At 35.2% G+C, this 13604-nt stretch overlaps 1 protein-coding gene across 2 annotated transcripts in view; it reads left to right on the top strand.

Moving 5' to 3' along the window:
* Positions 1–13604, top strand: part of NDFIP2 (Nedd4 family interacting protein 2) — a 123906-nt gene that overhangs the window by 88510 nt on the left and 21792 nt on the right. For both annotated transcript variants that reach the window (XM_072782669.1, XM_072782668.1), the window contains 2 exons: positions 1621–1786; positions 7034–7167. In XM_072782669.1, coding sequence (XP_072638770.1) covers positions 1621–1786; positions 7034–7167 — 300 coding nt within the window. The remainder of the gene's footprint in view (positions 1–1620; positions 1787–7033; positions 7168–13604) is intronic.

Here is a 13604-nt window from a genome sequence, read left to right as displayed (position 1 = left end):
ACACCGAGGAACTGAAAAGAGGTTTATCAAAGCTCCTAAAAGGGGGAACAAAAATTTGCATGCTCTTTTTTTTTTTTTTTTTCCTCACTACATCACAGAACTCAGATTTGTGTGTGTACAGATTTGCTCTGCGACAAAATTTATTTTGGGGATTATTTTTAACATTGAATTTCTTTAAAGTGCAAGAATAAATTAAGGTATGAAAATTGAATAATGTTGAAGACCTGTAGTTTCTCTTCAAACCAAGATTCTAGCGAATTTAAAAGTATCTTAAAAAATCTAGTAAGAATCTTTTCCGAATATATTTTAGGTGAATTATAGTACCTCTTAAAATTTTTTAAAAAAGATTTTATTTATTTAGTAGAGAGAGAAAAATCCCAAGGGGTGGGGGAGCGGAGGGAGAGGGAGAAGCAGATTTCCCACTGAGCAGGGAGCCCTATGTGATGCAGGGCTGGGCTCATTCCCAAGACCCTGAGATTATGACCTGAGCCAAAGGCAGTTGTCTATTTAACAGACTGTGTACCAAGGCATGCCTTTTCGATGAGTCACTTTTTTAGAGTATTGATGCTTTTGGTTGACCTATAGTTAGTTTGCCTACATGTTATTATCATCTCCTAACAAATGAGCATTTAAAAGAATACTTATAAATGAAGTAATAAGTCCATAGCCCTACTGCTTAGGTTTGATTCCTGGCCTTACCCTTCCTAGCTGCTGTGATGTCTGGCAAGTTACTTTAGATATCTACATTTTCAAGGTTGTATTCACCCCCACCCTTTTAATCTGTCAAATGGGATAACATTCTCTATTTCATAGATTTGTTGTGAGGATTAAATGAGTTAAACGATTGCAGATCCAAAATATTATCTTGCACTTACTGAGCTTTCAATAAATATGTTGTGTTGAAGAACATCTTCCAGGATTTTACATTGGATTGATTGATCTTGCTTTATAAGTAATTCTTTGGGTACTTGAGAAAAACATCAGAGTATTCTACATTTTTGGAATGTTTATTATTTCCTTTTATTAATTCAGGTTACATTTTCAATTATGCTAGATACTAGTGTAATAGAAATGGTATTGTGGTTTTATTATTAGGTGCTTTACTTTTCACCGTAGTACACAGTGATTAACACATGGTAGACAATATTTATGGTAGGATTGAATGAATTTGAATCTATTTGTAGTCATGATTTTTTTCTTTATGCTTTCTTAATTTGAACTTCATTTTTACTGTAAAGAAACAACCAAAATTTAAATTCTTCATGACTACTTAAGTCTCTTACAAATTTTGTTCATCTTTTTAAATGGTTTTACTTTGTTTTTAGCTAAAAAATGATCCTTTCCCTGAAATAATCTTTAAAAATTCTCTTAAAATTAAAAAAAATAGAGACGCCTGGGTGGCTCAGCAGTTGGGCATCTACCTTCAGCTCAAGGTGTGATCCTGGAGTCCCAGGATCGAGTCCTGCATCGGACTCCCTGCATGTAGCCTGCTTCTCCTCCCTCTGCCTATGTCTGCCTCTCTCTCTATCTGTCTCTCATGAATAAGTAAAAATCTTTAAAAAAATTTTTTAAAATAATAATCAGAATGACATTAATACTTCTTTTTCTTTGTTCTCTTAGCTTCACAATGAAGAGGATAATTCAGAGTCATCGGCTGTAGAACAATCATCAACTTCAAACCCAACACCACAGATCATTCAGACCACTCCTTCAGCATCGGTACTTGAAACGGAGTCTTCTCCTCCACCTTATAGTAGTATTACTGTGGAAGTACCTACAACTTCAGGTATTGTTTTTAGTACCAAACATTTAGTAATACTTTTAGTAGTTCAGGCTTTTTTTTTTTTTTTTAAACTAGTGTGGTTTTGTTTAATTATAGAGTTTGTTAAAGAGGCTTCCTGGTTTTATATATTTTTTTTTAAGAAAGGTTTTCTCGAAGGACAGTTTGTAAAATACTTATTCATAAATTACTTGTCTCTTATTTTTGCTTTCAAAAAAATTACAAGTGTAAACTTTATTATGCTTACTAGAATCTATTTCTAATGGAGTAGCATATTCCTTTTGGAAGAAATAAATTGTATATGCACAAAATTCATTTATGTATATATATATATAGACACATGCACATATAGATACATACATGTATATATACACACATACATATTTGTGTTTGTCTATGTCTACTTATATAGTTATAAAACAAGGTGTTATTGATGCTGAATGTGAGCAGGAATGTGGTATGTATGAACAGAGGTGAAGGGTGCACATAATTTAATCATATACACGGTAATAATTCCTGGACATGAAGCAGTGGTTCCTGTGTCCTACTATTCATTGTATCTCTTCAGGTCATTCTGGAGAACTACCCTCATCTATTTCTCTGGCCACAATTTATATTTTCCCAGTAATGCTAAATTAATTATTTTATATATATATATATATTTTTTTTTCTTTTCTTTTCTTTTTTTTTTTTTTTTTTTACTTTTATTCCAGTAGAATTAACATACAGTGGTATACTAGTTTCAGGTTTACAATATAGTGATTTAACAATTCTGTATTTTACTTAGTGCTCATGATAAGTGTACTCTTCATCCCACTCATATTTCGCTTATCCCTCTACTCACGTCCCCTCTGCTAACCATCTATTCTCTGTGGTTAGTAGTCTTTTTTTTTTGTTATGTCTCTGTGTTTTCTTTCCTTTGTTTTGCTTCTTAAATTCCACATATGAGTGAAATTCTGTGGTATTTGTCTTTCTTTGACAGACTTATATCACTTAGCATTATATAGTCTAGCTCCATCCATGTTGTTGCAAATGGCAAGATTTCATTCTTCTTTAAAAGGCTGAATAATAATCCATTGTGTGCATGTGTATATATCATTATCCATTCATCTATCAGGGGGCACTAGGTCGGCTTCCATAATTTGGCTATTATAAATAGTGCTATAGTAAATACAGGGGTGTATATATGCTTTTGAATTAGTGTTTTCTGTTCTTTGGGTAAATACCCAGTAGTGTGATTACTGGATCATAGGGTAGTTCTATTTTTAATTTTTTAAACCTCTATAATGTTTTCCACCGTTGGCTGCACCATTTTGCATTCCCACCAGCAGTACATGACTGTTCCTTTTTCTCCACATCCTCACCAACACGTTTCTTAATATGTTTTTATGTACTATTATAAATAACCTCTAAATATTTTATACATTCATTATGAAACATTCTTTAAATCTGTTATAAAAATTTTAATACTAAAAATCCCTTCACTAGAATATTTCATCTTTCTTATCTGTTATTCTATAATTAGTATCATCATTTGTCTTAAACTCTTGCCAGCTTTCTCTGATTACCATTTCTGCTTCTATAGATTTTATCTAGACCACATGGATTGTGTAGAACGACCAAACCATTTACTTTTTTCATTTACAATTTTATGCAGTTACTGAAAATCATCTTTATGAAGGTTTTCTCACTGATAAATTAATAAATGATTACTCCTTTTATTTGTATATAATGTTTATTTAGATCAATATGCTTGTTTAGTGCCAAGTTTGATGGACAGTTTTTATATTGATGTATAGCAGTTTTATTTATTTTATAATTTAATTGTTGGATTGGTGCTTGCTAAAATTTATTATGGGCTGAATTTTCTTCTTCTTATTCTTTAAGTTTCCAGAATATAGTTCAGTGAATTTGCTATCCTAAATTAAAAAAACAAAAAAACAAAACCTATTTGATGGTAGTCTTAAAGAAAGAAAATCAGTTGTTTTGCTGATGTTTGTGTATGTTTTTGAATGATGGAGGATGGTAAGATTAAAATTGTAATATTTTTGGTTGTTGGCCACCATTGCCACTGCTGTTTAACAAGCTAAATGGAGTAGAGCTATTTATTGTTATTAGTTCTTATGGATTTTGGGGTGGGGGAGGCCCAATTATGCAGTATTCTCCCAAGATCTCATGTGATTATTGTCTTGTGGTGACCTGGAGCTCAAGTCACCTTGATTCCTTCCTTATTAACATATTTGGCAGCTGATGTAGGCTTCAGCCAGGGCCTCAGCTGGGACTATTGGCCAGAACACCTGTATGTGGCCTCTCATTTTGGCCTGTGCTTCCTCCCTGAATGGAGGCTGGGTTTCAAGAACAAGCATTCTGAAAGCCAGATAGAAATTCTATCACTGGAATGCCTGGGTGGCTCAACAATTGAGCATTTGCCTTCGACTCAGGGCTGATCCCCAGGGTTCTGGAATCGAATCCTGCTTTGGGCTCCCTGCGAGGACCCTGCTTCTTCTTCTGCCTGTGTCTCTGCCTCTCTGTCTCTCTCATGAATAAATACAATCTTAAAAGAAAAAAAAACAAAAGAAGCTCTGTCACCTGTTATGGCATTGTCTCAAAAGTTACACAGTGTCATATCTGCCACATTTGGTTTGTTAGAAGTGAGTCGCCAGGTTTAGTCTTTATTCAAGAATTAGTCTCTACCTCTTGATGAGAAGAGTTTCAAAGACTAGAGTGAGTTTCAGCACTGTCACAACTGTCTCCTGCCTCTTCCCCTATCACCAGACCTTTTCCTTTGTCACTCTTCTTCATTTCAGTAAATGGCTCCAGTAGGCCAAAAGCCTTGAAGTCATCTTTTTTGGGACCTTATCACAAAATTAAATGTTTTTTCTCCTGTACTTTTCAATGTAATGAAATATGTTATTAATAGATTTATTTTTTAAGCCAATTTCTGTACTCTTAGAATAAATTATCACCATGTTCGCATCTCTTCTGGATATAGATTTGTTAATATTTTTTTAGAAATTTTACAGTTTCATTAGTGGGATCTTTATGTACTATCCTTATGGTTTTAGTATTAATATTATGGAAGCAACATAGAATGAACTGAGAAACCTCTCATTTTTCTATGCTCTAGAATAGTTTTGATAATAGAGCATGGCATTTTTAAAGGTAGGTAATTTTCAGTTGTAAGACAAGTGGAGCCTGCTACCTGGCTGTTCAATTATTCTTATAATGTGTGTGACTACTAGTCTCAAAATTTTATTTTTACAACTGTACTAAAAGACCATTCATGATTGTTACTGAGCACAAGAGTTAAGTTCTAGAAGTTTGCATCTCTTTAATGAAAACAATTGATACTATTTTTCTTCAGCCTTTTAGTGTTGTATTTTAAGCATTGACAGTACCGATTTTCTGTGGAGGTTATGTTCTTCAGTCAGTTACTTTCCAACTGGGCTTACAGATCTGAGCGACATCAGTAATAATAGTTGACATTTGTATAATGCTTTTACAGCTTACAGAGTCCTCTTGAATACTTTTAAATTCTGTCATACAGCAAGTAATAGCCTTTCTGGGTCAGTTTTATGGATGAAAATGTAGAGCTTCATAAAGTGCTTAAGTGACTTGCTTGAGGTCACACAACTTAAGGAGCTGGGACTGGAGCTCCTCAAACATTAAATTTTCTGGTTGAGAACTGCTACCTTAAAGGATAGACAGAAAATAAGTAAAATTAACCAGTGAAAATTAAAGCAGTAGCAAAATTGTGCTCTTTCCCAACTTTCATCTGTTACTGGTTAGGATATTTTTGTCTATCGTGGGAGTTTAAACTTTGAAAGCTTACATATCTGTTGTTAATATAAAAGATCTCTCTTCTTGGATAATGTATGTCATTGTTCCAGTTTTTAAATTTCTACTTTTAATGTTAGTGCCTTAAAATTCATTGCTTTCACTTAAATTTTCCTTCTAGTCTTCAGAACTGAAGAAATCTATTTACTTGGCCACGTGTGGTGTTTTTACATCTGAATAAGTATTTTCTTTTCTTTTTTTTGAATAAGTATTTTCTAAGAATTTATGACTCTTGTGCCTTTTTGGTGTTTAACATTCAGTAGTACACTGCCGTTAGCACTTCCTGTCATTGGATTAAAAATTGCCCAGCTTTAGATCTTTAGCTCTTATTGATAGCATTAGCAAAACTTATTTTAAAGTCAATATACATTAAAATATAATAGGAAAAGTATTGCTAGAAAGAAATGTGTTCTCATGTTGGAAATGCAAAAAGTTCTGATGGAGAAAATGTACAAATACTGTAGTTACAATGAGGAAATCACAGAAATTATAGCGTGGACTACTATGAGAACCTACTTGTTTTTCATGGCAGTGATTCTAGCATAAATCTAATCAGTTTATTGACCTATATGTATCATTTTACTTGTACTGCTTTAGATGGTGATAGGTATGCAGGTGTTTTGTTTCTTTTTAATTAGCACTCTGGACTTTTGTGTTATGTTTCTAGAGGTCATATTTTAAAGAGAGTTTAAAAATTGGGGAGGGAGAAATTACTCATTAAAAAAAGTCTAAAAAAACTAGGTTGATGGGGGGGGAAGAGTAAAAAAAAGAGCTAAGAATTGTCAGGTTTTTGTTTGTTTGTTTGTTTTAGCAATGAGAGATGCTGAGTTTGCCGAAGAGATTCAGGCAGTTGCTAAAACTGCCTGTAGAAAAATGAACCTCACATATTATCAGAGCAGATAGGGGGAATCAGGAAATCCCTGGGTTCTGCTACTTACTGATTGTGCAATACTGTGCAAATTACTTTTCTGAAACTCAGAGTTGCTAGGATTAATGTATATGAAAGTGACGTATTAAATGGTTAAGTGTTATTCCTGATATTTCTATTTCTTTGGCTGTGAGAGTATGAGCATGTAAATTCAATTCTTTGAGCATAGCAATAGGCACAGAAGATTCTTGTTATGCAGTGAATTTCTCACCTCCATTGTGCATAGACTTTAAGAATTTCATCTTGATATTTTTATTTTGTATATCAGTCTTTAGGTAATATTTGTCAGTACTTTCCCTTTATAATAAATATGAGGCTAAACTAATAAATATAGTTGTAGTGATTTATATGTTGCATAGACTTATTAGGACTACAAAAAGCAGTAATAGTCTTTAGTTGTCTTTTGTAAATTATTAAATTATGTTTTTGGCTATAAAAAATTAATTAGTTTGTTTTAATGGTTATCCTTTTTTAATCCCTGTCTTCAGATTCAGAAGTTTACAGTGAGTTTTATCCTGTGCCACCTCCCTACAGTGTTGCTACCTCCCTTCCTACGTACGATGAAGCTGAGAAGGCCAAAGCTGCTGCCATGGCAGCTGCAGCAGCAGAGACAGCTCAGAGGGTAAGGCAGTCTGATTCGTCCCTTTTCAGAATATCACTTTTGGTAATTCTCAGTACATTCAGTAATGTCAAAAATAGTTCTCTGAGTTTGAGTGTGTTTGCGTGAATAGATTGTTTTTTAGTATCTTCTCTATCACTAATTATGTGTGTCGTTTTTGATGAAGTGGCACTCTCCTATCTATTCCTTGACCTCTTCATTTCTGTTTTTGTTTCTTTTTATTTCTATTTTTACTGATCTTCCTGTGCCCCCATCTTAATTTCTGGGCATCCTAGTCCTTACCTTTACCAGTATGTTTCTTGTGCTCACTTTTGCCACCCATCCTCTGACTTTTTCATTTTAGGTACCCCACCCACATCGACCTCTTCTCTGTTGATGTTCTTATATTCTTCCTCATATAATTTAGATTCTGTGATCCATAACTATAATCATAACTTATTATTTTTTTCCGGGATGCCTGGGTGGCTCAGCAGTTGAGTGCCTGCCTTCAGCCCAAGGTGTGATCCTTGAGTCCTGGGATCGAGTTCCACATCGGGCTCCCTGCATGGAGCCTGTCTCCCTCTGCATGTGTCTCTGCCTCTCTCTCTCCATGTGTCTCTCATGAGTAAATAAATAAAATCTTTAAAAAAATTATTTTTTCCCTATTCACTCGTATATATTAGCAGAGCAAGTCTAGTGACTCCATGATTGAACTCAGAATAGGTTAAAAAGCACAGAGAAATAAGTTGGAAGGCCTTCAAATTATGTTTGTCAGTTCACTTTTTGTGTGTATATGCTCTTTTAACACATCCCACTGTAGAATTTTAGAATGATAGTCAAGGGTTCCACCTGTCCTTTCTGTCTTCTCTTTCTGTCTCAGAGTCAGTGATACACATGTATAATACTTCTTGTTCTGGTAAAAGGAGTGACTGTCTCAGGAGTGAAGAATCAACGAGATGCATGTATGCTATTCTGCAATTAGATAAAAGGTGGAAGTTATTTTATTTTGTTTATTTTAGAAGATTTTATATATTTACTTGAGAGAGAGTGAGAGTAAGAGAGCACAGAGGGGGAGAGGGAGAAGCCGACTCCTCACTGAGCAAAGAACCTGATGCGGGGCTTGATCCCGGGACTCTGAGATCATGACCTGAGCTGAAGGCAGATGCTTAACGGATGGAGCCACCGAGGCACCCATTATTTACATTTTAGTGTGGCTGCAAGCAGGGCTAGAGTTTGTTGCCTTTTTTTCTTGCTTCAGACTTTAGAGATATCATTTTAGATTCCTAGGTTCACCCCATTTTGTTCCGGAAAAGACATTAAAATCACTTTACACAGAAAGCTAAAATTGGGTGAGGGACAAAGGGAGAGAAAGGTGATTCTATATGCAGCATTCTTCTGCTGCCATCAGGCCAGAGCTCGCTGAGTAGATTATCTGATAGGTGAGTATTTTTTTCCTGGTTGATTTTCTTTCATCAGTACCTCCCTTTCCATGCCTTGCTCCCACTACCATACTCCAACATACACAGAGTTAAGTGTCAACATAAATAGCTTTGGGCACAGAAGTAAAGACAGCCTCAAATGTATTATTTATGCTTTTCCCCTCTAAGGGTGAAAGCAAGTCTTTGTTAAAACAGTGGCATAAAATATAGCTCAGTCATAAGGATTTTTGGTGCTTGGAGGAGAGAATCATACAGAAAAGAAGGAGCATAGGTCTGTAGTGTGGAGTTTCTATCAAAATCGATTCTAGGTTGCTTAGCATGTTATATGGTTATATATGCATTATATACATGCATGCGCTCTCCGTGAACCAGAAGGACAGTAGCTCCTTTTAACAGGGAGTGTCTTCCTAGAGATCTTGGAAATGGCAGAGGTCCTTAAAGGAAGTTACTCAACCTTGGGACCTCCACTGTCCTAACTTCCACGCTATAGAACTCTGAAGAGATAGAAGTAGGCATTGTCTTGCTCTCTGTGCTTTGCGGGAAAGCATAAAGGTAATTTTACCTTTTGGAGAGAAAACTCTGTAGTGTTCCTTTTCCAACATTTCACTGTCATCACTTCCAGTGTCTTGTTTTAGAAAGTAATGTGATCCCAGTCTGAATTGGAACATGTCCATAAGGAAAGGTTTTTTTGCTTTCAACTGCTTCTAATATCTTTGTAACTCCAGCTTGTGAAGATTGTGGAAAATTTCATGGAAAGCAAAAATATAATTGAACAGAAGAGACTTAGGTTCCTATAAAAACTCTTTTAATTCATCAGTTTCTAACCCAGTACTCCAACACCGTTTTCTGCAGAAGAGTATGGGTTTCTATACCTGATTCAGATAGAAAACTGGCCTCATTAGCATTTGAGTATGCATTCAGTTGTAAGTGAATCTTACTTGGGTGAGATAAAAGTTTATTTCTTAAATCCACACTCATTGGGAGAATAATAGGTAGTAGCCAGAAGACTTGGAAACAGTGCTGTTTTCTGGTATTTCCTGTTTCTAATGCATAGGATTACATGTAAATTATGGGTTGATTAAATAGATTTATAGAAATGAACTATTCATTTTTTTAAGATTTATTTATTTGAGAGAGAGAGAGACACTGTGTGCATGCTAGCTAGCACAAGCTTGTGTTAGAGTGGGGAGAGGAGCAGAGGGAGAGAATCTTCAAGCAGACTCCTCACTGAGCACAGAGCCCACCACCTGGGGCTCTGTCCCATGACCCTGAGATCATGTCCCAAGCTGAAACCAAGATGCTTAACCTACTGACCCACCCTGGTGCCCCTGAATGATTCATTTTTAATATTTTTTATGAAAAGTATTTGAATTAAAATAATTTATTTCAACTTTTAGAACATACTTGTACACTAGTCTTATAATCTAACACTGGGTAATATTCTTTATCGTGTACCTTGTTTTGTTTATTTATTTTTTAAAGATTTTAAAATTTATTTTAGATAGAGAGGAAGCTTGACCGGGAGGTGGGGAGGAAGAGAGAGAATCCTTAAGCAGACTCCCTGCTGAGTGCAGAGGTGGTTGCAGGGCTCAGTCCAGGACCCTGAGATAATGACCCAACTAATTGAGCAACCCAGGTGCCCCTGTACCTTGGTTTAAAGTTTGTCAGTAATTTGTCTTTTGACATAAAAACTAGCACTTTATAAATTGTGAGCAACTCCAGGTTAAGGACTTTGTTTGCATTTCTAGCACCTTTCTATTAACCTGGTACATATTTGGTATGTATGAATTTATTTTATCTTTTAAATTTAAATTCAATTAAATTACATATAATGTATTACTATTTTCAGAGGTAGAGGTCAGTGATTCGTCAGTCTTATATAATACTAAGTGCTCATCACATCACATGCCCTCCTTAAAGTCCCGTTACTCAGTTACCCTGGGATTCCCCTACCTCTCCATATTTGGTATTTAATAAATTACAGTTTATTAAGTTGATGAAAACTTTTTAAAACTTAGCAATGTGAAATTAGAGAAAAGAAATACCACACTTGTTTTCTTAATAGCTTTTCATTTTAAAATATTTTGATGTCTTTTACCACTTTTAGAACTTATAAATCAATGTTTAATGTAGTTGAAATTATTACAGAGTACTATGTTTTATCTTTAAGCATTTTATATAAACGTTGCTCTGTTATTTTAATGTTTTAGTGAAATTCCATGGAATCAATATACTATAATTAGGTGGCCATTCCTCTCCAGTGAACAGAGGAATTATTTTCAACTGTGATTATGTGTTTGTTTTCCATTCTTAATGTTGTAAAGGACATCTTTGTGCTAATGTTTTCTATCTTATTAAAAATGATGTCATATTATAAAATCTCTGTACTGATTTTTTAAAAAGAGTATGAATTATTTATATTTTTGCCATCATATTGACAGTGGTTTGGAGGGGCTCACATTGGGCTTTAATATTTATTTCTTGAGTGAACTTGAAATTATACGAGATTTTATTAATGCGTATTTAGTCATTGCCAATCACTGAATTTTCTCTACAAGTGTTGCCTACGATATATGATTGCAGAGTTTTAGGGATGTTTTTGCTCAAATGAGCAATATGGTTTTGAAAGTCATTTAAAAAAAAAAAAAGTTATTTATTTATGAGAGACACAGAAAGAGAGGCAGAGACATAGGCAGAGGGAGGAACAGGCTCCCTGCGGGGAGCCCGATGCGGAACTTGTTCCCAGGACCCTTGGATCATGACCTGAGCCAAAGGCGGATGCTCAACCACTGAGCCACCCAGGCGTTCCTGAAAGTCATTTTCTTTTGGCAGCATAGTGAGATTACCGTGAATGTATTAGCATTTTCTTGACCAGTTTCCTGAGCCTCAGTTCCCACTGGGAAACACAAAGAGGGCCAAGTAGTGTTGCCACACATAGTGTGGAATCCTGGTTAGTAAACCCAGTACTTTCTAATGGTCACTAAACATGCACCCATCTCTGATCTAGGGAGAGACACTATCTCTCTCTTCCGAAGCTATCTGCAATATAAACATCCTTGTAAAGACAGTACAAAGGAAAGGCAGCTAGTGCCTCTACCTGGAAGACGTAGAAACATGAAGGACTGATGGAAGAATTATCTCCTGACAAGAGTCCACTATTTATGGGCATTTATTTAGATTGTGTCTAAATTATTAACATTGCTGCAGAGGCGCATGGGTGTCCCAGTTAAGCCTCTGATTCTTGATTTCAGCTCAGGCAATGGTGTTAGGGTCATGATATCAAGCCCTGTGTTGGGCCCTATGCTAGGCGTGGAACCTGCTTAAGATTCTCTCTTTTCCTCTCCCTCCCTCTCTCTGAAAAAGCAAACAAATAATCAAAAAGCCAAAAAAGCACTGCAGCAATGAATTATCTTTAATACATCATTTCTTATAAGTTGGAATAGATTGTATATTTGTACAGTATATTTCAAGAGCTAGAATTGCTGGATCAAGGGGTGTGTATTTTTTTTTTTTTAAGTTTTAAATTCCAGTTAACATACTGTGTAATATTAGTTCCAGGTGTACTGTTTAGTGATTCAGCATTTATTTACAAAACCTGGTGCTTCTTAATCCCCATCACCTTTTTAACCCATCCCCTTGCTCTGGTTATAAGAGTTTGTTTTTTGTTTGCCCCCATTCTCTTTTTTCCCCTATGATCGTTTTGTTTCATAAATTTCACATAAGAATGAAATGATGCAGTATTTGACTTTGACTTAGTCACTTAGCATAATTCTCTAGCTCCATCCATGTCATTGTAAATGGCAAGATTTCATTCTTTTCTATGGCTGGGTAATATTTCACCATATATGTAACCACATCTTCTTTATCCATTCATTGATTGTTGGACACTTGGGCTGTTTCTATAATTTGGCTATTGTATGTAATGCAGCTATAAACATTGAAGTGTGTGTGTATCCCTTTTGAATTAGTATTGTTGTATTCTTTGGGTAAATATCCAGTAGTGCAGTTGCTGGGTTTTAGGGTAGCTTTATTTTTAACATAATGTAAAAAATTAACATTTTTAACATTTTGGGGAACCTTCCTCCATACTGTTTTCCAGAGTAGCTGCACCAGTTTCCAGTCCCGCCAATGGTGCAAGAGGTTTCCTTTTTCTGCACATCCTTGCCAGCACCTGTTGTTCTTGTGTTGTTGATTTTAGCCATTCTGACAGGTGTGAGGTGGTATCTTATTATAGTTTTCATTTGCATTTCCCTGATGATGAGTGATGCTGGGCATCTTTTCATGTGTCTGTTGGCCATCTGGATGTCTTGTTTGGAAAAAATGTCTATTCATGTCCTCTGCCCATTTTTTAATTGGATTATTCATTTTGGGGATGTTGAGCTTTGTAAGTTCTTTATATATTTTGGATAATAACCCTTTATCAGATATGTCATTTGCAAATGTCTCATTCCATAGACTACTTTTCATTTTGTTGATCATTTCCTTCACTGTGCAGAAGGTTTTTATTTTGATGAAATCCCAGTAGCCCTAGCCTCGAAGACACATCTAGTAATAATTTGCTACGACTGATGTTTAAAAGAGGTTACTTCCTGTGTTCTCCTCTAGGATTTTAGTGGTTTCCTGTCTCACATTTAAGTCTTTAATCCATTTTATTTTGTATATGATGTAAGAAAGTGATCTAGTTTCATTCTTTTGCATGTTGCTGTCCAGTTTTCCATCACCTTGGTTAAAGAGACTTTTTCCCCACTGGATATTCTTTCCTGCTTTGTTGAAGATCAATTGACCATATAGTTGTGAGTTGTACATTTTTATTTTTGGTAAATACTGCCAAATTGCCAGCCATAGAGGTCATACCAATTTAGATTCCACCACTGATTATGAAAATTCCTCTTTCCCATTCAGTGCAAATGTGTCAGTCACATCTTTCTTGATACATTTTCACTGATCCAGTGTTCAGTTTTTATCTTTTTTGTGTGTTTTCTTTTTAAGTTACTCTTTTCAAGAAAAATGAAAAATTAATAC

The sequence above is a fragment of the Canis lupus genome, chromosome 17 (genome assembly GCF_048164855.1).
Source record: "Canis lupus baileyi chromosome 17, mCanLup2.hap1, whole genome shotgun sequence".
NCBI lineage: Eukaryota > Metazoa > Chordata > Mammalia > Carnivora > Canidae > Canis > Canis lupus.
Note: the sequence above shows the minus strand (reverse complement) of the source record. Positions and strands in the feature narration are given on the sequence as shown.